At 40.6% G+C, this 27,612-nt stretch overlaps 1 protein-coding gene across 1 annotated transcript; it reads right to left on the bottom strand.

The window, feature by feature from the left end:
* Window positions 1–400: 400 nt before the first annotated feature.
* frmpd2 (FERM and PDZ domain containing 2) lies at window positions 401–26,652 on the bottom strand. The gene is made up of 29 exons (XM_061230382.1): window positions 26,532–26,652; window positions 25,367–25,527; window positions 22,144–22,209; window positions 21,858–22,037; window positions 21,066–21,135; window positions 20,308–20,386; window positions 18,576–18,702; window positions 18,125–18,193; window positions 17,609–17,783; window positions 17,051–17,186; window positions 16,718–16,856; window positions 15,665–15,817; window positions 14,871–15,056; window positions 14,270–14,429; window positions 13,774–14,026; window positions 12,957–13,045; window positions 12,270–12,347; window positions 11,308–11,415; window positions 10,765–10,881; window positions 10,127–10,281; window positions 9,903–10,004; window positions 8,814–8,907; window positions 7,843–7,928; window positions 5,721–5,922; window positions 5,039–5,250; window positions 4,064–4,159; window positions 2,894–3,119; window positions 2,414–2,512; window positions 401–451 (listed from the first exon to the last, which is right to left on the bottom strand). Exons 1-27 carry the CDS (start codon window positions 26,650–26,652, stop codon window positions 2,994–2,996), a joined length of 3,540 nt encoding a protein of 1,179 aa, XP_061086366.1. The 3' UTR covers window positions 401–451; window positions 2,414–2,512; window positions 2,894–2,993.
* Between the last annotated feature and the right edge of the window lie 960 nt (window positions 26,653–27,612).

The raw sequence follows: 27,612 nt of genomic DNA, 5'->3' as shown, positions 1-27,612 counted from the left end.
GAATACCAGTATGGGAACTGAGGACAGAACTTGTTTCTCATTATGTTGTGACACTGTCAAAGGAACCTTGCTCCATATACTTCAGCTCTGTCAACACTGAAAGGCGTGCCAGTAAATGTAGCCTGTGTAAAAATCAAAGCTTGCTAATGGCAAAGCTGCAATAAAACATATTAAATACGGGAAGCAATAAAATGAGAGGTTCACGCTGAAGGTTTTTGGCAGACTTGTTGTTCAGCCTTTCCCCAACCACTGGATTACGCTGCCTTAAAAAGAGCCACAATTTGCGCTCCCACACATTCTTCCTCCTGTACAATGCTACTGTCAGAAGCTTTCTAAATGCCATAGGGCCTAAAGAAAACAAAGGGGTTCTCTCACTTATTAAATCCCAGTATTACCTTTTAATACTGATCGAATGCACATGGCTTGGCGTCTTTCATAAATTATTTTCCTCCTGTAATGTAAAAAGAAAGGTTACAAATATTAGGATTGAAAGGGAGCCCATTGTACTGTAGCTCTACTGTTTTTTTTTTTTTTTTTGTCAAACAAGGTCAAAGGTCAGTGTATATAGAAGAGGATTCTGGAACATGGTTCTGTGGTTATGACTAATGTATAGCCATTTTAGTTTTGGAGATGCATGTCTCCTGTTTTGGAGATGCCAGCCTCCTGTTTTTCTCATTCTGTTGTCTATGTGTGCTGGCCCAAAAATTTCAAGAAGACGTTAAAATTGTAACTTATCCTGTGAAGTAAATATTTTTAATTGACTACAAGTGTTATTCATGTTTTCATAAATAAACTAACAAATAATTTACATAAATAATTTGCATGCAAAAATACTGATAGTAGTATGTATGTACTGAACCTTCCAAAAAATTAAAATATTTAAAAATATTTAAAAATACCTGAAATGTGAAAAATCTATTCTGAAAATTGTATTAGAGATCCTTATCGAACAAAGTTCTTTTGTTTCATTAATGGTTCTCTACTGCCCCCTTGTGATGTGTTATAGGTATAGTTGAAGACAATGAAGGCTATTAAAATGGCTGACATATGAACCCACGATATATTTGGGTTAATTTGAGGAAATTGTTTTGAAAATTAACATGAAATAAACACATTCATCGGCCATGCAAGTCTATAATAAGACAAGAAAACCCACAGAAACGGGGAGAACATGCAAACTCCACACAGAATGGCCCACCCAGGGCATTCTTGTTGAGAGGAGACAGTGCTACCCACTGCACCATTTGGGCTTTCATGTTTTTCTAATTTATTTGAAAATAATGGTAAATGGTTGCCATTTATATAGTGCCCTTATCGAAAAGTTGTACATATGATACTGATACTTTTTCATTCACCCATTCATACACACACACCAACAGTGATCGGCTGCCATGCAAGGCACTAACCAGCTCATCAGGAGCATTTGGGGGTTAGGTGTCTCGCTCAGAGACACTTCAACACACCCAGGGCGGGATCGAACGGGCTACCCTCTGACTGCCAGCCGACAGCTCTTACCTCCAGAGCCAATGTCGCCCCCAATATATATATTTGACTTAAAAGATAAGACATAATAAATTACTCTTTCTGGAGGATTGCCTCCACATGTATTGCAGTGATATTGGTATGGACTTTTCCAGATGAACTTCAGGTAGCCCTTCACACCAGGGTCATTCCCATGAACCACTGCCACGGCCACGGAGGATTTAGCTTCTGAGCTGCACGTCTGCCCCCCTAACTCGCAGTGGACACTCGCCCCCGCTAAAGACGCTTAATACCCCTGTCAGCTTTGTGCCTGTAACCCCTAGCAGTGCCTGAAGGAGTGCTTTAAGAGTGGCAGCCAGGCAAGCTTCCCCCAAGCATGCTCACCAGGGCAGTGGAAGAAATTCAATTTAAGAGGTAAATTAAATATATTTGTGATTTGCCGTAGAAGACATGCTCCAGCAGCTTGGAAACCAAGCTCAGTTAGGATAGAGGTGATACTCTACAGGAAATGTCAGTGGAGACTGTGTACTTCTTGGGCTGAATACTGCCTGCTAATTCCCCTCAGTATTCTCAGTAATCTCCTGCCCCAGTGTCTCACCTCCTACAGCAGGATAATCCAGACAAGCCAGAGTTACTGCAGTGCAAGCGTTTTTTTTTCCTTTCCAATTTAGTCACATTCTCCTACCAGCTGTTCCAGCTCTGAGTGTAAAAGGAACTCTCACTTTATGGCCTCTTGGAAGTTATGGTTCCACGTCAAGCCATTTAGTACAATCGGTAAACTTAAAAATGCTGCCATATACTGTTTGCTTATATTTAGCTTTCAGAGACTAGGGATGACTGATTTCTTTTCAAAGGCCAGCCTAGATTAATTTAAATTTGGGTAGGATATGAGCGATACAGAAATACTAACATTGATAACAGCACCTCTCACCTTTGTCTGACCCTCATCCTCCTCTTCATACTCTGACTCTGTCGCTGTTTGAAGAGGCGCTGGTATAATGTTGGCTATCGAAGTTGAAGCCCATATCTCCTTTAATGACATGGCAAACAAGGCCACAACATGTTACTTATGATAAAGGTCACACATCCTCTTCTGCAAAACACTCAGTGTCGTATATGCAAGAATGTGTGTATGAGTGTATATGTAGTATACTGTATGCATGTGTGTGCATGCACATACTGCATGTGCGTGTGTACAGTATATGTGCTTGTATGTACTATACCTGCATGTGTGTAAGTGTATGCATATTGCGTCTTGCACTAAAAGCGAATGCTTGCACCATTAAGAACATTAATCTTTAAAGCAACACACTGCCCCTTATAGCTTTGTACTGTATACTATAGACAATGCTGTAATGTTCAATAGGCAATTGGAATGTCTGGAATGCATTATCGCCTTTAGCACTGCTACCAGGTCTGAGCTCTTTGCTCCCTGTGGTCACTCCACTGTCTCCCCCATCACCACTGCTGCAGTCTCTTGTTTCCTGGGGAGGGGGGCCGGGGGCCTGCGCTCATCTCAGAGCTGTGTCCTGGGCCCTCTTCACCAAGAAGCCTGTGCTCCCACGAAACCGGCTAAAATAGTTTGGCCGCACGTCGAGCGACATTGACCTGACTCCCCTCTTGGTGGATGTAGGACTCTACCAAGCAAAGACAGGGAGGAAGAGTTAGAATTATGACAATAAAAAGCTAATGAATAACCAGACATGATACTTTTAGGACCCCCACTTTATGCCCAATGGTAAGATGTTGATATGAAAAGAGTTTCTCAACAATAATTATTACCAGAAGAGGAATTGCTGAGGGTACCCATATGAACAGCCATGGGGAGGGGGGGGGGCTCTCATCATGCTTCGCACCATATGTATTGGACTCTAGCTCTGACCCTCAGTATTACAGGAATAATAAGAAATAACTTATTGAACCCTGTGGGGTAATTTTTCCTCTGCATTTGACTCATCCTCATTACTTAGGAGCAGTGGGCAGCTACCATGTGGTTAAGGGCCTTGGTCAAGGGCCCAACAGTTGTGAGGATTATTATCGTAGCCACACCAGGGCTTGCACCACCAACCTTCTGGATCCCAGTCATGTACCTTAACAATAGCAAATGTGAGTAAAACTCATAACGTTTTAATGATTTTAATTTGCTGATGGACAGAAAGGGCAGAATCATATTGTTTTAGCACAGACACAGATGCATAGCTTAAAACAGACCACTGCAGGTTCAGTGAATTACAGTTCGGACAGAACTTGTTTCTCATTATGTTGTGACACTGTCAAAGGAACCTTGCTCCATATAATTCAGCTCTGTCAACACTGAAAGGTGTGCCAGTAAATGTAGCCTGTGTAAAAATCAAAGCTTGCTAATGGCAAAGCTGCAATAAAACATAAAATACGGGAAGCAATAAAATAAAAGGTTTTTGGCAAGCTTGTTGTTCAGCCTTTCACTATGCTATAGGCTACCTTTTTAACACCATAACTGTGTTTACACAATGGTTTTTTCTTTTGCTGTCATGCTCGGTAAAGGTGAGATGATGGACTGAGCTCTGGAGATTGGAGTCAGATTGGGGCCCAATGTCCTTACCCTGGTATGGTTACAGTCTGTGAGGACACCTGCAGCAGGGCGACAGAGGGTCAGCCTGACCTCAGACTGGACTCCCCTCAGAAGATGGATAACTTTCTGTAGAGGGAAGTAGAGAGCAAGTCAGATCCAAAACATTTTGGGGAATCTCAATAGGGAGAGGGAACAGTACAGATCTGATGCAATGCAGTGCCAGACCTCTGTCATGGAAAGGGCAGCAGGGCTCTATGTTGGAGAATTGGACAGCAGAGGTCAGATGCCATGCATTGTGGGACTTGACCTGCCCTTCACAGATCAAAGATATTGCCTCAAGTATCAGGAAGCCTGTCTGATATAAAACCCTAGTTATTCAGAGCAGCAGAGAGATACATCATCCCTCAGGAGTAGGGTTGGATAAGGTTAAGAAAAAAAGGATGTGCTTTTTATCGAGAGACACTCTGTTGCTGTGGTTACTTTGCCTTGTCAGTCTACTTGAAGGTCAAGAAGAATTTCATCATTTCATTTGTTAGTTTTTTTCTTGTTCCTTTTCATCAACCACCATGACTCATTCCGGGGTGTTAAATGAATGGCTTGTCTCACCAATCAAATCTATTATCCGTACTAAAGGGATATAAAAGCACACAGTTTATGCATGACTGACAGACAATACAATACAAAATAATGGCTGTCAACAGAAACTCCACAAAAGTCTACAGAGATTTCCATGACAGTAATAATAGGTAAGGCCAAAAGAAAATGTTTAGTTAAATAAAGAATGCTTCTTGTTTGAGGAACAAAGAAAAATAACCAAATGAATGTGTTGATGTCATACACAGAAAAGACACGTTCCCTCCCTTCTTGTCACCTGATAGGTCAGTTCCCCCAGTGAATCCCTATCCACAGACAACTTAACCTTGGTCAGGAGGTTAAATCTGAACTCTTGAGGATTTATGAGGAAATGAACGTGGGTTTAACTGGACACGTCCTTCCCCCCGTTACCTGGTAGGACATCCCCCTTAGGGGCTGGCCATTGACGGCCAAGATGATGTCTCCTTCCTGGATAAGCCCACACTCCTCCGCCGGCTGGCCTGGGAAAAGCGTCTTGATCCGGACGATGGTCCCAGACTCCCCTGGGGTGTCCAGGGGTGAGATGATGAAGCTGAACCCCAGGCCATTAATGCTCTTCCTCACCATCACTTCCATTGTGTTTTCTGCCAACAAACCAAGCGCTTACTATTCTGCAGAAAGGGCTGCTGTCACTGAAATCGCTGGTCTGCAACAAACCTCTCTGTTGATGCCAAACAATACGGCTTATGGATTTCAAAAACTGCGATATAATGATGGAGTACAGGAGTGTGCTGTTATGCTGTACATGCTGCAGGAAAATAATAACCCTTATTGGAAAAAAAAGTCCCTTGGTACAAAGTAGCACTTTCATGGTGGTGTAGTTATTCGGTATAAAGCCGAGCAATTACCCACACATCCATTTTTCAAAAATACAGGGTGCTTTCAAAATCTATGTGAGTGAGCTATTTTCATGTATACTTGAAACAGCAGCGAAAAGCTGCCAATTTAATGTGCAAACAGCAAGAGGAACATTTCAAACTGTCAGTGTTTTGTTTTGTCTTATGTCAGTTTTACGAGCAATCTCAACACTTCCTGGGCACACCTCTCAGCTTACCCAAAGACATGAAGCTGTTGTCCTTGGCCATGATGGAAAAGGATGTTGCTATGGGAACTGCAGGACAGCTGATCTTCCTGATACGGATGGTCTGGGGGGTTTTCGAGGCGGGCAGGGCCTGCAGGGTAGGTTGGGTATTCTGGGTATCGGGGCCGTAGCACTGCTCTGGCATTAGCTCCCGCTGCAGAACCAGGCTCACGACCTGAAAAACCAGTCACCACAAGCCAAACGATGGAGAGTCACTTCCATGAGTTTGACTAACATGCTGCATGCAGGGAGGGGGAGTGCGGGGGGGGGGATCTGCTTTCTTACTGCATGTTATTCTTGTGTGTGTGAGAGAGAGATAGAGATACAGAGGTCACTGTTAGACAGGAGAGGTGGAGCCAGAGATGCACTGCTTCCTAAATTATTGTCAAAAAATAAGAAATACTCCAAAATAAGACAAATATTTGTTCTATAATTATAAAGAACTTCCCTTCCCTATCAAAGGATAAATGTGAGAAGGACCAACAGCCCCAATTACAGCATAGTATATTGCAGCCTGCCCTTTTGTTGATTCAGTATTAGCATTGCTATTGTTATTGTGCTGTTCACTCATTGTTATTTACTGTACTCTGTTTAGATTGAATTGATTTACATCTGTTTTGGCCACATTTATAGATGTATTTCATGCCAATAAAGCATTCTGAATGAGTGAATGAGAGACAGAGAGAGAGCGACCACCACTGACTGTCACAGACAAACAAAAGGTTTGCTGCTTGCTACATGCCTGTGAAGGAAACCAGCACTGGCAATGATGGGCCCCTGGCTGGGATCAGTTCAGTCGCTGATGTCCTGTGTGCTCCTGATATCAAGGTCAGCCATGTCCAGCAGACCAGTGTTCACCAGCGAACACAGGCAGCAGGCAGGGGATTCAGCCTACAGGCTGCAGATACTGTACCCCCTGCACCATGCCTCTGGGCCTGAGCCAGCCGGAAGTTGTGCGACCCCTCGGCCAATGAACCCTGCCGGGGATAGTGGAACACAGCCCAGGTAATCTAAAGATCATTACCAAAGCCAAGGCAAGCTGCTGGACAGAGGCTGGTGTAAACAAGGTGGGCATTATGAGCCTGATCCATCTTCAATCTAGCTCAGTGCTGATTTTCCTTTTCTCTATTTGGAAAAGCCAGTCATATACTCTCTCAACTGCTACTGTATACCACCTGCACTTAAGTGTGTGAACGTTTCTGAAGCACTTCCCAGGTAGGCAATGGCAGTCAGAGAGGCTTATCTCACATTAATGATTAGTAGCCTGTGTGAGCCAGGTGTGTAATTGTGCTATCCATGGCCAAGTTAAAGCCCTGTTAGGAGTTAGCCTGACAGACTAACTCCCCATCACATTGCGCTAATGACATTGCTTCAACACAGAGCAGTTGAGTATGACTGTGACTAATGTGGCTTTGTGACTCAATGTGATAGAAACAACACTGGGGCACGTTCAATCTGAAAATGTTTTGCTACGGTTTCTGGATTGAACGATATTTCCTCTCAATGGTTTGCGACAGGCTTTGAGGTATGTTTGGTCCCGTTTGGTGGGTATGTCGGGAGTGTAGCCCAAATCAATAATGACTATGTTGTTAATCCCAGAGAACATACAGATAATGTGTATAATAAACCATACTTACATCAGTCAGTCCACCCACAGGATGTTCAATGCGTGACCATTTCCATTTAAAGGTACAATATGCAAATGCAATATGACTTCTAACGGTCAAGAGAGGAATAGGAGCAACAAACACAGTTTATCCCTCCCCCTTCTCAATAAACATGCTGACGTTGAAATGCCATTGGCTGTGGAAATTTTAACCAATTTTCAACCAATGGGATTGAATTATTGTACAGCTATCCAATGTTTTGGTACAGAGTGCCGGCCCGTCAACTGCACATTTTGAAACCCGAATTTAAGGACTATAAACACAGGCAGAGGGTGATCAACATGTCAGTGAACCCTTTTCAATGATAGGAAGGGATTTACAATGTTTCAACACAAAAATCTTACCTATTGTACCTTTAAAAAAACGTTTTGCTATGTTTTGTCTGGGCTGAACGTGACCCTGGTCGTTGCCATGGAGCTGAGACATACCTCTCCCGTCCTCATCAGGGTGTCCACAGCCTGTTGGTGGGTGACGCCCCTGAGCCTGACTCTGTCCACCGCCAGCAGTCTGTCACCTGTCAGAGGGAGAGGGTCGCCATCGTCATCGCCCTCTCACAGTCCGCCTCGCGGAGGCAGCCCAGCCAATTAACACCTCCGCTGCGTACGCGCACCCACACCACCACGCAGCCGACGAGAAACCCAACTGCTCGGCAAAGAGCGGTGGCTTTAGTGCAGCATCACGACAGCTTCACCCATACACTCTCAGAAATAAAGGTACGAGAAGTGCTTGTCACAGGGACTGTACCATACACTGTAGGTACATTAAATTGTACCGCTTTATTGCTGGGAAAATGTACTGATTTGTACCCAAAGAGAACATTCCTGTATTTTTAGGGTACATTTGGGAAATATGATCCTTAAAGAACAAAAAATGTGCCTCCATTGTCACTTTATTAGAGTGACTGAAGGGCTGCTATTACACATGTCTGCCGTTCCTTTGTGCAGAGAGCCAATAATGGACAAGCACGATTTACCACATTCAAGTGGACACACCAAGGAACTTATGTTTTAAGCAGAGCCTGTAAATGAGTGGACACTGAGTTCTTCTTTAAGGATGTCAAAGTTACATATTTTATATTGGCTTTGCCATTTGTGGCATTTATCAAATCAGCAAATAACCAAAGTTACCATTACACTGAGCGGTACATCTGTATATCTGAAATATACTACTGCATTATTACTATTTTGGTGCAGGGAATAAGGGTATAAGCACTTGGAAAGAACAAAAACAATCAGAAATGAGAAAAATGTTCACTTTAGTGTTGGATTATTTGCATTTTGATAAATTCCTGAAGTTGTACCCCTTTTGCTACATCCACTCAGGTCCATTGCCCTGTACACCCGCCTTTTCCCATCAGCCATTGCTCTAGATGTATGGTTCATGCAAAATGTATACAAACCTATCTGGATACGGCCATCTTGTTCAGCAACTCCTCCTGGAACCAGACTTTTAATGTAGACCCCACCGTCACGCACATTGTTGTCAATGCCCGCCTAGACAAAAGCGGATAGAGAACTCTGTAATGTGCTATTTCAGTGATGTAAACATTCTTCAGGCAAACAACTGTTACATTTTAAAATATAAGTACAATGCACTATTACTTGTTTTCACGTTTAAATTTCAGAGGAATTTAGAAACTACACTTACGGCAGTCAGATACAGATTTTTATTTGTATTATGCATGGAGTGTGTGAAATCTATAGTGTGTGATTTAAGCCCACTAGGGTTTGACATGTGGTGCCTGCTACTCCGTCTTCCAGCGGTCAATAACCTGTCACCTTGCTAAATTCCCAGTCCAAGACCCAGATATATTCAACTCCCTTGAATCTGGGTCTGGTTATTTTTAACAACTGGGGACTGATTTTATGCGCTGGAAAAAAGCTTTGTTATTGCTTTACTTCACAGGCTGTTAATTACCGAGCATTTACTGGGTAAATACAGCTGAAATCAGAAGTCACCCAATAATTACACAAGTAGCTGGTATTTACCCAGTAAATACTAGGTAATTAACAGCCAGGAAAATAAAGTGTTACCAAAGCTTGTCGTTCAGGTGAAGTGCTTATCTTTCAGTAAATATTCAGACATACAATAAATTGTATATATATGGTTTACAAATATAATTTGGCATATACACTGAGCACTTTATTAGGTATTTATTAGACTTATATTTTGACTTATTGGTCTTCTGCTGCTGTAGCCTATCCACTTAAGAGGTTTGATGTGTTCAGAGATGCTCTTCTGCTTACCACTGTTGTAATGTGTGGTTATTTGCATTACTGTCACCATCCTGTGAGCTTTGAGCAGTCTGGCCCTTTTCCTCTGACCTGTCAACATGTTTTGCCCACAGAACTTTGCCCGCAGAACACAGAACTGCTCACTGGATGTTCTTTGTTTTTCGCACAAGCTGGTGTATAGGTCTACCTAATAAAGTGCTCACTAGTATGTTGTTTTTTAAATGTATTATTAATAAGACCCTTAATTTACTCACAATGATGCTCATTCCTAAATTACCATCAATCTTCCTCAGCTCCAGAGAGATCACTTCATCATCTTTTAGACTGGACAAAGATGACGACCTGGAGTAGCACTCCTGCGGGAACCGTAGAGAGGCTCGTAAAAACTGTCACAAGGACACACTGCTCACCGAATCTGCCTCAAAGACTCAGTAAAAAGCCCATTCAGTTTTTGGACAAAGGGGTACAATAGCCACACCTGTGCATCCATAACCCGAACCATGGGTACGGGCAGCCGGCTGGCAGAGCTGGGGGTCATCTCCACGGTCAGGACCTCTTCCGGGTCATCCTCGCCTGGCCGGTACTCAGCGTTCAGTGTTGTCTGGGAGTCGTAGTTTCTTTCAAGCACAGCTCCTACATGGGCTTGTGCAGGGGTACCTGTTTTAAGGAAATACATAAATACAGGCATGCTTATAAAACATAAATAAGATCGAGAGGTTACATGCACACAGTGTACATTTCTCCTGATGGATACTGTCATTGATTAGTTGAACATTCAAAACAATCAAGTTGAATTTGATGTTTAAAAATATCTTTTTTCGTACCTTTTTGTAAATATCAAGAAATACAGTACACCTTTCTACACAGTATCACTAAGCCAGTATCTGCAAGCTAGACTCAGATAGAGGACTGTGTCCATGCATGTACTGTACAGCGCGCTGAATCAATGCTTTAAAGGTGACCTTTACGTTTGCAGCCATAAGCAAAAGGAAGAACGATTAAGCCTTTACCGATTCATCCTCAATAATTTTCAAGCGCAATATACATATTCAAGGGTAGCGATTACACTGTATTTGAATGAATTATCAGAAGGAGTCATTTAATCAATGAACGCACGGATGGGCTGGGAGACGATGAGCTCCACATCATCCGGGCAGCTCTGTATGATGTCAGCCGCTACACTGAAGGTCACCCCCTCCAGACTGGTCTTATTGAGAGAAATCAGCCTCCCACCTGGAGAGACACACAAAGACCACAGTGAGACAGAGACTTTTTGACTTTTCTACTAAATGAAACGCACAGTTCATCTCAGTTCACTCATTAATTCAAGTTAGTTTTGTTTGCAATGAAGTGACAAAGTCTCTTGGTATCATCAGGTAAATGAGCATTAGCTTCATCAGAGATGTCAAAACATTGCAGTTTGATTTACCCATAATCTCGCTTAATGTAATATTTCTCGAGCAGCTACTTATGCCATTAGTCTTCACAGAATACACATTTTGCAGAAGGAATCTATGCCTTTCTCTACCTGTGCTGTGAACCATCTGCCTCAAATTTGAATAGGCCAATAATATACTCTCCATATTTAACATCAACATGCATCAAACATGCATTTACTATGTGTCTTCAGACTCACATTATTGATTGACAGTACAGTACCTGGTTTTATACGGCCATCTTTGTCTGCTGGTCCATCAGGGACGATCGATGCAATAAATATCCCCAGATCTAAATTCTCTGTGTTTTCTTCTCCAATAAGCACAATGCCTAAACACAAAATATGACTTTGAATTTGTCTTTACAAAGAACAACTCTTGATGAGACAGTTACAAATCCCTTAACTTGATGAATGATTACATACAGTGGGCTCCAAAAGTATAGGCACCCTTGATAAATATGCATAAAAAGTGCTGTATACATATTGTTATTTACATAAGCTTTATTTTCCAACATACGTAAAGTAATGCGCTTTATTAATGATTCAACCAAAGAAAATATTTCCCCAAAAACAGGTTCCACAATTATTGGCACACTTGGTTTAATAGTAAACACCCCTTGCAAAGATGACAGCCATGTCATATAATTTGTGATAAGGTTAGAGAACACATTTGGACCATTTCTGACTATTCCTCCATCCAGAACTTTTCAGAATCATTGATATCCTTGGGACACCCCCTCTTCAGTTGAGACAACAGGTTTTTCATGGGATTTAAGTCTGGAGACTGGGATGGCCATTGCAGAACATGGTTGTTGTTTCTGTGTACATTTTGATATACGTTTGGATTAATTGTCTTGCTGAACAATCTAACTACGACCAAGACTCAGCTTCCAAGCAGAGGCATATAATTCCTGTGTATATAATTAATGATGCATTGAACTGTTTGTGTTTTACTTTCTCAGTGTATATTCAATTCATTGCTTTGTAAAAAGTAATACATTTTCTATATATCACAATCATGTCTGTACCCATATATCCAATATATTACCGTGTTAGAAGATGGTGTGAGAATATGCTCATCAGCATAAATTAGAGTCTATGTTTATATGTAAACAGATGTATTGTAAATGTCAGAAGCTCTTTTACAATAAATTCAAAGAACTTTCCTTTTCAGTTCACCTACCAAGTCCCAGTTTAGGGTCCTTCCTCAGGGAGACACAGACAATTTCTCGCTCAGGCATGGCAAATCTTGTTGGGGTATCTATAGTGTGAAATACAGAAAAATCTGTGGCTGCTAAACTGAATTTATTGAGTGAGGTCTACAGAATAACATACACATACTAACACGCTAAAGTTACACACCACTCAATGTTTCTTTCTATATGCTATCTTATGTTTGCACTGTTCACTGACTGACCACTGAATACTCGCAATGAAAATATGCAGCATGTTAACAAATCTCACCTCTCGTTTCAATTTGGAACATCGTACCAAGACACGTACAAATCATTTATTTTAACGATAAAGTATTCTGTTTTCAATCTAGTTTTAAAATAAGAATACCAGTGAGACTAGACTAGACCAGTGAGATGAATATATTTAATTGCAAGCTTCATTTACAATATGAATTATGAGACTCGGGGCAGATCAGCAGTAAAAATGGCTTAAAAACAATCCTCTGTGAAACTAACTAGAATCAGCTCCTGCACTGATGTGATGGCATTTACAGTGGATGTCAATACCTTTCCATTAAGATTAAGGTGCTGTCTGTGAAGGATCGAAATCTTTCCATTATTTCGACACTGATCCTTTCCCTGATTGTGCTGTGTTTAGGGGTCGATTTCCTTAAGTGAAGTTAATCTATCCTTACCTCTGAAGGTTGAAGCCACAGAGTGAGCCACTGAATTTCGCTTGTGTAAGGATGAGGTGGATTCTTTACAGGGGCTTGGAACTGGAGTTCTAGGAAACAAATGGCAGCGTTGAGAAAGAAACACATACATCTTGACACAGGTCACACCAACCAGCTTGAATCTAAGGCTTGCACTGCAATGCTATGGGCCTTGAATATAAGTACTATGGCTTGGATTCAATCGATATTGAATTATGAATTCTGAGAATTTAAAACAGAATTATGTTTTAAATATACCATAGATACAAGTATTTTCCATTATTATATTTCTAATTTTTGCCATTTTCTCGCAATTTCGTAGCCAATTGCACCCTATCTATTCCGATTATCGATGTGAGCTTAGGATACACCATCAACGACCCAGTCCCTCGATGGCCTGGATGGATCTAGCGATCCTGAGAATGACACGCCTTCTTCAAGCCGTATCATCTCTTCGGAGTATCATCTCGCTCGATGCGCTATTGCGCGCAGCGATCCTACTAACCCCTCCTTCGGAGCAGCGAGCCGTTTATGAGAGCCAGCCAAACTTGGCTTTGGCAGGACTGGGAATCGAACCCCAGTCCTCGGTGTGCAACTGTAACAAACTGATGCCTGCATCAAAGTCCATTACTGTAGCCGTGTGCTACCGTGGCAATTTTTTGGTATAATCACTGTAATTAGCTGTCCTAAGATTGGTCAGGAAAAACTACTTTCAAATTTCAAATTTCATTTCAAGTGTAAAAAATACATAAATAAAATAAGGTGTGATAGCTGCCGGTGAGTTGACAGGGGCATGTACCTCCAGGCCGGTTGCTTGTCCTTGTCCTCCTGCTGCTCTTGAAGCTCTTGAGGCTCCCTCTGCTCTTGCTGCTGTTTGGTGCGTGCCTCCATCTTGGATGCCAGTTCATCACAGTGCTTGCTCATGGAGTCCCTGGGCGGGGTGTCCAAAAGGTGTCGGCCGCCGCCGTTGAGCATGACGTCAGAGTAGGTCAGCGCCCTCACCTGGCTGCGCTGGGCCCTGCACACGGCAGTGTATTGTGGAATACTCTCCTCTGGGAAAATGGTTTCAGCATTTGTAGTATTAATCATTGTAGGATTAGCAGCAACAGTAACAGTCTCTGTTGCGATACTTGCAGTTGCATCGGCAGTAGTGGTAATACTAATAGTAGCAGCAGCATTAGTATTATCAGTTGTGATACTAGCAGTAGCATCAGCAGTAGTAATGGTAATATTAATAGTAGAAGCACCAGTAACAGTTGAGATAGAAGTAGCATTTGTAATGAACTGTTTCTTACCTGAGGCTATGCTGTGGCTACGCTGTCGTGAATTCATTTCATTGTAAAACTTGTGCTGGGCACAGCAGAGACTGAGGAGATATTTGGAGATTTTTGAGCTCTCCGTTATGAAGGTGTGCCTTCGTCGACTGACGCTGTTCTGGACACTGAATTTACGACGCTTTGGAAAGAGCATGAAGGACTGAGTGGTTATCATTCACCATGTGTGCACATCAGTTAAACAAATTTAAAACACAGATTTAATGCTCAGATTTAATCATACTGTACACAGAATGTGAGAGAGATAAATACAGTGGCTTCAGAGAGTATTCGGGCCCATTCGAATGAATTATTCGGGTCATTTTTGCCCATCAGTCTATACTCAATAACCCAAAATGAGAAAGTGAAAACATGCTTTTAGAAATGTTAGCAAATTTAAAAAACAGAAATGTCTCATTTATAGAACTTGTATATTAATTTTGTTGATCACTAAATTCATCAAAAAACTCAAACAAAACAACCAAATGCTGGGCTTTTCTGTAAGTAAAAGGTAAGGACCGATGATGATTGAAACCAGGCTGTAATGCCAGATAAAAGTTGTACAGATGGGAATAGTGCTCACTGTGGAGGAAATGCTGTCTGTCTCGCTCCATTGCAGTCTCAGACTGCTGAAGCGGGAGTTGTTCTTGACCTCGTACACAATGATTCCTTTAGCACATATTCCGAGGATCAGCTCTCCCATAGCAGCTCTTTTCTCCTGGGCAACACGGTGAAACATAACTCCGTACTCTGGAAGCTGCTGAGTAACCTATGGGGGGAAGGGAGGTTTGGAACTGTCAGGCAATACTTCTGAGTCCTTTTGCACCCACCCTGAACAAGCCCCATACTGTTCGCCATCTCCAACAGCCCAATCAAAGAGCTGTTTAATGACAGATGTGTAACACATCAGTTGAGAGATGCCACTGCTGATTAGGGCAGCTTGCTTAGTCATACTACAAAACGACCAGCCTCTTTCATCACGACATGTCAAAATGTCACACTGACATTTTGCTGGGACTGACATAAACACCTTGCATTCTTTGCAACAATCCATTTATACAGCTGGGTATTTACAAAGCAATAAGTGCTAAATAACTTGCTTTGCTAAAAGGGCCAACGACCTCAGAGTGGCAAGCCCAGTTCCATAACCCTTATGTAGTCTTCTTCTAAATATTACATAATATTAGCCACTGGCCCTTCTGGGACCTAGGGTTCACATTAAAAACTAAAAAACTAAAAATAAATAAATTACTAAAAATAAAACGTGTACCCAAAAAAACAGCAGATGAAACATATAAGACTGTGCGAATATTTTGGGATGTCCTCCATTTTGAAAGAATCTGTAGGCAGACACAGAGGCCTGTAGACAACAGTCACCTTTAGAAACTCCAGCTCAGCTTCTTCTGGAAGCATCTGGGTGCTCAGTGCATGGAGTCTGGATAACTCGTCTTTTAAACAGTGCAAGGCCATCTTCTCCAACAACCTCTTAGACACATACTGCTCTGGCTGAAAGTAATTCTTCCCATACACCTTTGTGAAAAATCAAACACACACTTTATATTCCACACAACAACATTCCAGAGATAATGCTCTAAAAAGTCACTGAACCTTTTACTGACAGGACATAGGATGAAAACACTTAATATACCATAAAAAATTGAGAGACCTTAGAATTATATGGTTCTAACAGACAGTTATTTTGTCAAAAACTGGTTAGTGTCATAAATATGTATATTATAGCTACTTTTTGTCATTTTGATCTATGAAGAACTGCCCTGCGTTTCAGTTTTGCTGTGTTAGGATGCGAAAGCTTTGATAACTCAAAACTACTCAGAATGCAGATAGAACATTATAATTCCAAGGTCACAATTGGTGGATTTGCAAAGTACACAGTGCAGAACCTCTCGGATTTCAGTATTTGTAACCGTGTATTTGCAATCTATTTTTAATATTTCACAATGCATACTTACCACATTCCTTGGTTAAAATCTTTCCACTACGTGCAGGAGACCAGACACTATAATCCCCTTGGTCTGGATAAGATAATAGCTTTAAAGTTGTTGCAGTGACCAAACTCTACAACAGGGGGAGGCAACAGTTCTGTTGTGCCAGATTTGTCTCTGGTTTTTGGTTTCCATCCAGAAAGAAACCCAAACTACTATATAACTGGATCAATGAATAGCCTTAATGAATGCAAGTGACCATGGAATTACTCATCACTTCATCATTCAGACTCTCAATATCTGGGCTTAGACTCTTTTTTGTCAGATCAATCTGTGTAAACAAGAGCTGAGACAAAAACAGAAAACAATCTCTGGGTCTCCAGGGCCAAGGTTGCCTTTAGTTTGAACAAGACAAGGACAGATCTTCAATGTGATGAGAGTCTGCCATCTTTGTTGCTATGAATATAGCATATTTGTCAGCACATACCTGTGGAATGTAGTCCCCATATTCAGCTTGGAGGGCCAGAGCACCAAGGAACAAGCCTGTCTCTTCATCGCAGCACACCCTATCCTCCAGAATATCCTTCCGCAGCTGCAGATAGTACTGGTGACGAGTGAGCCTGTGCCTTTCAAAAGCAGCCAACCAGACCACCATTACCCCTCTAACCACAGCTAACTATTGCCAAATATAAACAATGAACACATCTGAAATAATCATAACCATTTTAGCAGCATGGAAAGCTTGTCTACATACTGTACACACGTGCTGCAATCAAGGTTAGTGACAACGTAAACAGAAAGAAAAACATGTGACACGTACAAAGTTAAATCGATGTCATCCACGAAAAACTTAACTCGGAGAAAAAGAAGGAAGTTCGCAGAGGGCAGTTTCTTCCAACATTCAGGGGCCACTTTTGAGATTTTTATGTCGTGGTCCAGGAAGAAAAATTCATCATCTAACAAAAAACAAAGTGATGATGATGAAATAATAAAAGTAACAATGACAAATCAATAAAACAATATTAAAAACTTGACTATGGTGAAAACAATTGTAGATGAGACAACAATTTTTTATAGCCCCCATTTGACATTATATTCCCATATTTTTAACAGATATCTGAAAACAAACTGACAAAAGGTATCTGGATGAATGGAAGCTTTTAGAGTAGTACTTAAAGGTGCCTATAGTACCTAATATGAAATCCCTAGTAGCATTGACAAATGTTTTATTTTCTCTTGATGGAGACATACAATGAATGCTAAACAAAAGTAAAGTCAATAAATGTTAGCATTTCAGAGAATGGCCCGATGTTACCAAATGTTAGACAAAATAAAATGTAAAATTCTGGCAGGGGAGGAAACGTGGAGCAACATTCACCGTCCATGAAAGCAAGGCCGAAGTAGAAGTGCTCGACCAGGTTCGCATGAGCCACGACCATGTCAAAGACATCGGCACCCTTGGACTTAACATCACACTTGACCAGGATGCGCTGACCATTTGGCATGACCACACTCAGCTCTCTTTGTGTTGAATATGACTTTCCTTTCTTAGACTGAAAGAGTATGAGAGAAAGAGAGAGGGGGAGGGAGAGATAAATGGAATGTTTTATGTAATTATTTATGTAAAGCTTTGACAACACATTCAGTATATTGAAATATCTCATGCAAATAAAGTACACCGAACTGAATTCAGTTGAGGGAGAATGAAAAATTGGAAAGGGAAGAGGAGACACTGATGAGAATTAGAGAGAGGAAAAGAGAAGGAGGAGGATGAGGTGAAAGACTATTCTGCTCTGAATTTTTCTTGAAGCAGTAAAGCAGTTCATTGTCAACATTTAATTTGCAGCTATAACGAGCGCGGCAGATGGATGCGGGGGTTTCATTCTGTGTTTACCACAATGGATCCAGGAAGCTCCAAGACAATCTGGGGCTCCAGGCTTCTGACAAACTCAGGTCCCTGGTTCTGTTAACACAAAGGAGCAATGGCCATACAGGCATCATAAGCCTGTCCCAAGTCACACGGCAAACATTATCCTTGTGCCATTTAGTCCCTTACATTCATTCCAAATCTGATCAGCTGCTTTCTGTGAAAGTCTTTGTGAAATACAGTGCTTTATGTTTTTAGTAATTGCCATCTGACCTTATAGTGAAATTCAGGCTTATGCAATGCCCCTATAAAAAAATTATGAATGCTATTTACTGATATCTCAAAATACCAATACACACATATTTTGAATAAATAATGGATGCTTGTACAATAGTTTCAGTCAACATTTTTACTCACAATTAAAATAAGTTCACTAATTGCTATACTTATCTTGCCATACTTGTGAAATAATTAGTACCTTTAATTTTTTCTGGGTGAGACTGACAGTGGAATCAGAGAGGCGAGAAGCTCTGGGGTCAGAGAGACCAGAGACGAATGGATTTGGGGTGTTCCAGCTGCCACTGTGATGTCGCTCCTGGGAAATTCTGGGTAAGGAAAAATGCATATTCAGTCAATGCCACTTAAGGCCCAGCATCACTACTTTTGCAACTGAAACTGACTTAAATCATGTTGACCATCCCATTTTTTTTTATATCTATGGTGTACTGACCCTTCCTGATTTGTTCATTTTAAAAATGATATGTGTTAAAAATATTACTAGATGACCTCTGTACTGTCTGTCATATATATGTTTTTTTAATCAGTTGGATGTACTAAACCAACAAGGTACAAATATGAATGCCAATAAATCTCTAAGAGCTATCATGGTCTAATTTCTGGTTGCTTTGCATGATAAAACAAAATCAAATTTCAATAGGAATCACATATTATCAACCAATTAGTCTTATGTGGTTGCAAATAATGTGAAAGAGCTACATCTGTAATCTGTCAAATTAACCAAACCTGGGTTTCACTGTAATTTTGATAATGAATGTTGATATCGGATTGCTTTGTAGCAATGATTAATGATGATTAATTATTTCCTACTAAGTGCTCAGATACAGTATAGTATACACTCTAAAAATGGTTAGAAAAGTGCTGAAAAAGGTTAGAAAAGCTTGTCGCTGGGGTGGTACCCTATACATATACAATACATACAATTGTACCACTTGCCATTGCATTGATTTCTACCAAAAAGAACATTTGGGTAGTTTGATCCTTAAAAAACAAAAATGTACCTCCACTCTACCCTTATTTCTGAGAGTGTACTACCACATTAGCTGCAGTAAAAGGTTGAATACAAGAAAATTATAAAATGGCTGGCTGCTTCTTGTCAATGCCAACCATGGTTGTCAACTCCTATTTGTTCTATTAATTCTTCAGTATTTTCAGGATGCTAACACAAAGCAAACAGATAGTTCTCCTTCCTTCAGTCCTTCAGTCTGCTAAGCATATTTTTACTGAAAGGCATAGAAAGGCTTATATCATGCTGCTCTGAATACTTTCATCTTAAGCCCCTTATTTAAACCCCTACCAGTTTATTATAATTGTCTTTCAGATCTCTGGTGGTGGATGCTTTTGTTAAAGCAGAGCAGACATCCGTCCCTCTCAATATATTTTTTCGGACTTAGACATAGAAGAGATATTCTATTTAATTTTAATTTTTGTGCATTCACTGGCTCAATTTCCATTTTAGCATAACATGTTAGCCTAGCATAAAGACGAAGCCTATAGGAGTCAGTAGCCTACCTCATTCAAAGTGAAGAAATACACCTTACAGCAACTCCGAAGCTGTCTTATTTACACGTCAGAATAAAGGCGTATTTCCCAAAATGTTGGTGTTTTCCTTTAAGCATCGAGCTTGGATACAATACTGAAAGTGTCATGACAGGAAATCTAACCCCAGTCCCACAGGGGGATTTGTATATGGCACCCAATGTATATGGCAGTTTGCAGTTACACTGGTCCTTTCATTGTTGTAATGGTTTAGTTCTTGCACTAAGGAATGCTCCTCACTGGTGCTCCAGATATCAAAGATGCCACCCTATCTTTGCATTTTTTTATAAGCGAACAAATGTGACAACCATGTCTCTATTAACAGCTGTTGCAACCGGCCCTAGATTTTCCGTACAGAACTGCTGCACATTTACCTGTCGGAGACAGACTGGTATACATGGGCTGGTGAGCTCTTGATTGCATGTGCCCAAGCTGATTGCTGATGCGAACCTCCTGCAAATTAAGACTCTCATTAGCAGTGAATAAATTAAGAAATCAACAAATGTTATAATTTGTGTATCTGATTGGATCAGCATATCCAACCATGTCACGCTCTTTCACACTCTTGAACACTGCCGTGTACCTAAGGACAATGTGCTGTCGATAGCATCTGTTTTCCTTTAAACCTGCGAAGTCATATTTGCTGAAGTGTAACTGAGAGCTGCCATGTTGTTATTAAACAGAACAGAGCACACACCCTCTCCACCCCAGGGGAGAAGACTGGGGGGAATCTGGCCTTCTGGTCAGAGCCAGAGATATGACCTTCAAGGGAAATTACTAGTGATAGCTGGACATGACTGACAGATGACTAACTGGCAACCTCTTCCTCAAGTAAACAACAGCCTTTAGCTTCTTTTTACATCCTGTACTGTATACACTTTCATTGATTTATCTTGTGTTTAAACACATTGTTCATTCTGTTCATTAATGGTGACTGTAGACTGCTTCTGTAAAATAAGAACACTCTCCCTATTGTGACTAAACTCAATTCAATTGGATACATTTTTAAACACTTGGGCAAAGCAGCACTTCATTTCTTTTTAATAAGAGTAGGTATGTCTGCGTTGGGAGTTAGCTATAGCGTATGCACTGTGCTGGAGAAATGAAATTAAATCTCTGAGAATGTCCTCACCATGTAATCTTTCTCTGATCATCTGGCTGCGATCAGTCAGGTGGGCTTTGCTCTCAGACGCATGGTCCACCTGGAACAACATTGTTGAATACCAAATTGAGCACCATGCTTTGAAGGTTCCTGACAAATAAAGATGATATTATTATGACTATAAATATTATTATTATTATTATTATTATTATTATTATTATTATTAGCAGGAGTAGTACTTGTAATAGTAGTTGTGCAAGTAGTAATAAGAATGGTTGTACACCCTGACATTTAAAAGATGCTCCCATCTGCAATAAGTAATACGTTTACATTTTTAGATATAATCCATTTATACTACCAGACATTTACTGAATCAATTAAGATCAAGTACCTTACTCAAGGGCAATGGGAATCAAACCTGCAACCTCTCAGTTAGAAGTCCAGTTCCCTAAGTAGTTGTAGTAATAAAAGTGATAGCAGCTGTAGTAGCAATGGTAATACAGTACTACCGACATGGCTCAGGCAGTGAGAACAGTCGTCTGGCAGTCGGAGGGTTGCCGGTTTGATCCCCCGCCCGGGCTGTGTCGAAGTGTCCCTGAGCAAGACACCTAACCCCTAAATGCTCCTGACGAGCTGGTCGGCGCCTTGCATGGCAGCCAATCGCCGTTGGTGTGTGAGTGTGTGTATGAATGGGTGAATGAGAAGCATAAATTGTACAGCGCTTTGGATAAAGGCACTATATAAATGCCAACCATTTACTACCAGCAGCAGTACAATACTTGTAGTAGTTCTAGAGGTAGTGGTTGTTGTGAAATCCCTTACAGAATCCCGGAAGAAGTCCTCCACCAGCTGTTTGATGACTTTGTAGGGAGGTGCTAAGACTTCTGTCTTGTAATGAACTTCACACTTCTCCAACACAGTCAGAAGATTGGCCCGTCTGTGAGATACGTCTTCGCACATACTCAGTAAGAGGCCGTTCAGATGGTCGCCCAACTGTACAGGCTGAAAGGCAGGAATGTATACAGGCTATCATATGTCACGCAGCTGAACAGAGCTGAAGCTTTAGAATATGTAGTTCTGTAGTTTAGAATATGAGAATGCAACCCACCTGGTTCTCAGGAAGTCGATAATCGACTGACCAGTACAGTGTCATTCCCAGGGAATATACCATCATCTAAAGGGGCAAAAAAATGACAACATTGCAGCCTTTGCCAGGAAAGGAAAACTGACACATGTTTGTGAAAGCTGGAATGTGAAATTGATGAGGAAATAAGGACTAGATGTACATCCATTTAATTTTACCCAACTGAATAAAAACCTAATCTGATATTTCGATGATTGTATGCTGTTTCTTTTCACCTTACAGCTAACTAGTTACTAGGCATCCAGCACCATTGGGTGTGTATTGGGTATTATTGTTTGATTAATTTTATAGATACTGTACAAACAAGATTTCATTGTTAAAAAGTAGACCACCCATAACACCAAGACACCATTTCTATTCTCTAAGAACATCTTGAATTGATAAATACACATACTGTATATGTAAGAATACAACTGAATTCAGTCACATTCAGTTCTTTCAATTTCCCCAAGGACATGTTCTCCAATATGCCAAATAATCGCACACACATTCTTAGGAGATGGTGGCAGCCTGTATATTAAATGTCTCTGTTGTCATGGTGACAGACTTTCAAATACTTGGCTGGCAAATTCAAGTGGGAAAAGCCAATGGTGTCTTTTAAACACAATGGACAGATACTCTTGGGAAAAGAGAGTTTTGGAACCCATTACTGATAACTGCACAGATGGATTCCAAATATATTTAACCAACAATATGATGAATCACTGCACATTAAAAAATACACACATTAAATTATTTAAAAACAACCCTTCAGATTTCAGATGGAATTTACAGTAGGATAATGCAGAACACATTATTTACACTATCCTTCCACCAGATGGCGCAGTAATCTGACTCCTCAAGGTACACTCCACCCACACAACGACTCAGGTTGGAGTTTTTGGTTCCCAAGCGGGACAAAAATGTATGACTAAATGAATATATATACGTATTCCATGCTATGCTAGCATGTTCATTTACTGTGTCCTGTTTCGGAATGTAGATTGATGAGTCATCTGGATTAATGAAGTGAATAAAAAATAATAACTAAAGCTACTGCACAACATAATAAAAATGTTGGTCAAAATAAACCATTACCCACTATATACTGTCAACCCAAAACAGGAAATGCAATAGAGCAAATCACCCCCCCCCCACACACACACACACACATACACACAAAGGAAAGCTTCATCAGCTTACTACATCGGAAGATCAGTGGAACGATTTGAGTAATATACCAGCAGTTGGCAATGGCATCAATTTAGGGGGAAAAGGTATACTACATTGAAGCAGGTGCTGTTATTGTGCCTGTGTGATTATATGGTGCAAGCAAAAACTTAATTATGCATAGATTACAGTGACAGCAATCAGATGGGAGATACACACTGTCCTCCAAAGGGATACTTCTGAAATCTACCGCTGAGTTAGTATATTGATTTGTTGGATCAAGGAATTGGCATCTGACTTTGATGCCACAGGATGCCACATTTTGAAGATTAAAATGACCACAATCTGACCGTGCTATGCCATTTGTGTGTGTGTGTGTGTGTATGTGTGTTTATGCATTTGTACATGTATGTGTGTGTGTGTGTGTGTGCGTGTGTGCCTGCATGTGTGTGTGTATTGCGATTATTATTATAGAGCACTGTGTAATGTTATCTAAGATAGAAAGAAGACATGCAGTGATGATTACGTCTTAGTTAGCAATAGTATGTTGGAGACTTCCACAGAAGGTACTAAATTTCAACCTTATTGGTCAAATGGGTTATAGGCATTTCATTTTATTTGCTTTTCATAGCAGCACCTATTGGCCGAGTGGTGCTAAAATTGGCATGTGTCCACATAATCATGGACTACATATGTGGACTGAGTTTACTGAGGAGCACAAGCTACAGCTGTTTTATAAAAAATGGCCACGCCCGAAACAATTGATTGACCTGTCGTGGACACACGGTTTGGAACATTAAAACAAAAAAAATAACATTTATCGGGATTACTAAGAGCATATGGAAGAAGGAGTAATGTTTTTGAAAACATTTTAATTGACAGAAGACACAAATTAAATCTGGCATTATTTCAAAAACCTGAGTATTGGTGAAGCTACCTGCCAAGTTTCATATCTGTACAACTTACAGTTTTTAAAATTCATGCTTGGACCCCTAATTACAAAGCTTGAACGGAAACCATTTACATCATCCATTCAATCACAGCACAAGTATACATTTCCATCATTTTACATAGTGATCATTTTTCAATCAATACACAGAAAATGGAAACATTTCCATCACAGAATCCAATTTACATGCTTCTCTAGATGCTTCTATAGCATTCTATGCATGTACTTCCATGATTGCACACATATTTAGGCATCAATGTTAATATGGAAATGCAATGAGGGACATTTTTGTCATAGCATTCTGTGCATGTATTTCCCATTGGTACACACACAGCATATACAGTGCCCTCCATAATGTTTGGGACAAAGACCAATTATGTCTTGATTTGCCTCCATAATGTTTGGGACACATGGGTTCACAGATGTTTATAATTGCTCGGGTCTGTTTAATTGCATCCTTAATGCAGGTATACGAGAGCTCTCAGCACCTAGTCTTTCCTCCAGTCTTTGGATCACCTTTGGAAACTATTATTGCTGTTTATCAACAAGAGGACCAAAGTTGTGCAAATGGAAGTCAAAGAAGCCATTATCAGACAGAGAAACAAGAATAAAAAGGTTAGAGACATCAGCCAAACCTTAGGCTTACCAAAATCAACTGCTTGGAACATAATTAAGAAGAAAGAGAGCACTGGTAAGCTTACTAATCAGAAAGGGACTGACAGGCCAAGGAAGACCTCAACAGCTGATGACAGAATAATTCTGTTCATAATAAGGAAAGATCCACAAACACCTGTCCAACAGATCAAAAACACTCTTACGGAGTCAGTTGTGGATTGGTTAATGACCACTGTCCGCAGAAGACTTCATGAACAGAAGTACAGAGGCTACACTATGCAAACCATTGGTTAGCCGCAAACACAGTATGGCTAGGTTACAGTACGCAAAGCAGTACTTAAAAGAGCAACCACTAGGTGGTCCCAAACATTATGGAGGGCATTGTACATCTTCATCACTACACATGCAATATCTCAGTCACCATTTTGTTTCTATCAAATACTGTACACAGTTGCCATTTCTCCAGTTACCCACCTTCTCAGTGTTAAGCCTGGTGGTGAACGCCTGTCCTTGCAGCATTTCAGGGGCACTGAAAGAGCTGACGTCCTCCGATCGGCCACAGTTCTTAAAAGCAAGGTGGCCACTGGCAGACAGTAAGAGGGATCCAGGACTGATGATATGACATTTGCTGTTTCCTGGAAAAAGATATATAATCTGTAATACCACATGAGACCAAAGAGAGCCTCAGGCAGACTGGCCCTGTAGCTTACTGTCAAGTTAGTAGATTTCACATATCTATAGCGAAACCTGAAACCATATCTCTAAGGTATGAACCTTTATAGATATATCAAAAAAGTACCTGTGCTCTTTCTGCATCATATTTTATTATTTTAAATTGTATCATAAATGGTGTTCCTGGTTTTTCCTGCTTTTGTCAGCCACAGGAGGTTTTTGAAACCGATGCCAGGGAACCAATCTGGGTTTGTACTGATAAGCTTCCAGGGAGGTTGACTTTAAATCAGTGGTCTGCAGGTTAGAACTGCTGTCAAATACGTAAAAACAGTGTTTCAATTGACATTTTCTAATGGATACGTGTTTGCCTAAAATTGGCAATTCACATGGTAATTATCATAAATCACCCTTGATAAGGGCACCTGTTAAGCAAAACAAAAAATATATATATTAAAAATAAAATAGTACATGACAGAATGACATGAAAACTATAAGGATGGTGGAGAATCTGCAAAAATAAAGAATAAATATATATCCCCAGACCAAATTAAAATGTCAGAACATAAGAAGGTTTAATGAGAAAACTTCCTGGGAAGGTTCTTAGTTTATATCATAGCTTAAAGTCCTAAAACTGGTAGTACATAGCTGCTATTGGGTAGTTCAGTGTTTGTGTTTGTTCTATATTATATTATATACATAAAAACAGAGAGGAACATCACAGAGGAATATCACGTATTACACTGCAGTATTTTTTTGTAAACAGCAGCATATGCCACAGTATACAATGAAAACTCATACAGAGGGAAATGTATCAACAAAACACAAATCAAGCTTTAACTGTAACTCCATAGGGAGAGAAGGGAGTTCATTTATTTCACAATGTTATGCTACGATATGATATGATTTTCCAGCATGTAAGGTCTCAGAGAAAAGTTTTTATATGCCATAGTTAACAAACAAGCTGAACCTTTAGAGGAGGTGTCCAGTAACATATCTCCGGTGAGTTGCAGGAGGGCCCAGACATCGTCCTCCTCCAGAGGTGCCCCCCGTGCCTCCAACACCTCGGCCAGGGTCACAAATGTGTCCATGCTGGGCGAGAGGACGGAGAACCCCATGGTTAAATCACACATGAGGGACAAAGACAGGGAAAGGGCACACAAGGCATACAATATTCACAGAAATATGAGCACAAAAAAAGCCTGAGGTCTCAGTTTAGCCAACTTCTTTCTATTGAACTCCAAGCCCCAAAGCTTCCCATGCCCTATTGATATGCGGAAGGTATTGGAAATAAGATAAACAGAGAAATTAATTTTGTGGCCAATTGACATAAAAGATTCATTAAGTAACAATTAAGTAACAGCACCTAGTTCCCTTCCAATTTCCAGATACAACGAATACCGAAACAGATCATTCGGTTAGCTGAAGAGATGCAGATAACTACAGATAGTGTCTCACCCATAGAAAGTATAGCTTGCGATTCCAGATCATCAGCATCAGTTAATGTTTCATCAGACACATTGCGTTGAATTGTTTGATTTCTTTTGGTGACGGAACACCTATTCCATAGCTTCCACACACCCCTGCTGTTTTCTCAGGTTCAGCAGTAAGTGGCTTTTGCAGAACTGGGTCGGATTTGCGCTAATACCACTGTCCCTCACCTCTGCACTTCACTGCCAAGGTGATGGTTAAGTGGTGGTAGTGAGTGACTCTAATAGCATTGAGGAGAGCAGTTAAACCTATCAATTCCTTGACTGAGAAGGCCATTTCATCTCCCGCATGCATCTGAATTTTTTTCATCCATGTGAGTCACAGCAGAAAATTATTTTTAAAAGATTATTATTTTTTTGATGTAATATAAGTGTCTTGGATGACACAGCATCTTCTGAAAATATTATTTTATTTTTATTGAAAGACCCTTGTAGTGCGGTAGTGCAGGTTTCAGCATAGTAGAATACTGTACATGGTTCTGAGATTAGCATACAATTATAGAATAACAATTCAAAAGGCAGTCTTTCATTCCTTTCTATTTCTGTTGCCATGTACAGTGC

The sequence above is a fragment of the Conger conger genome, chromosome 2 (assembly GCF_963514075.1).
Source record: "Conger conger chromosome 2, fConCon1.1, whole genome shotgun sequence".
NCBI lineage: Eukaryota > Metazoa > Chordata > Actinopteri > Anguilliformes > Congridae > Conger > Conger conger.
Note: the sequence above shows the minus strand (reverse complement) of the source record. Positions and strands in the feature narration are given on the sequence as shown.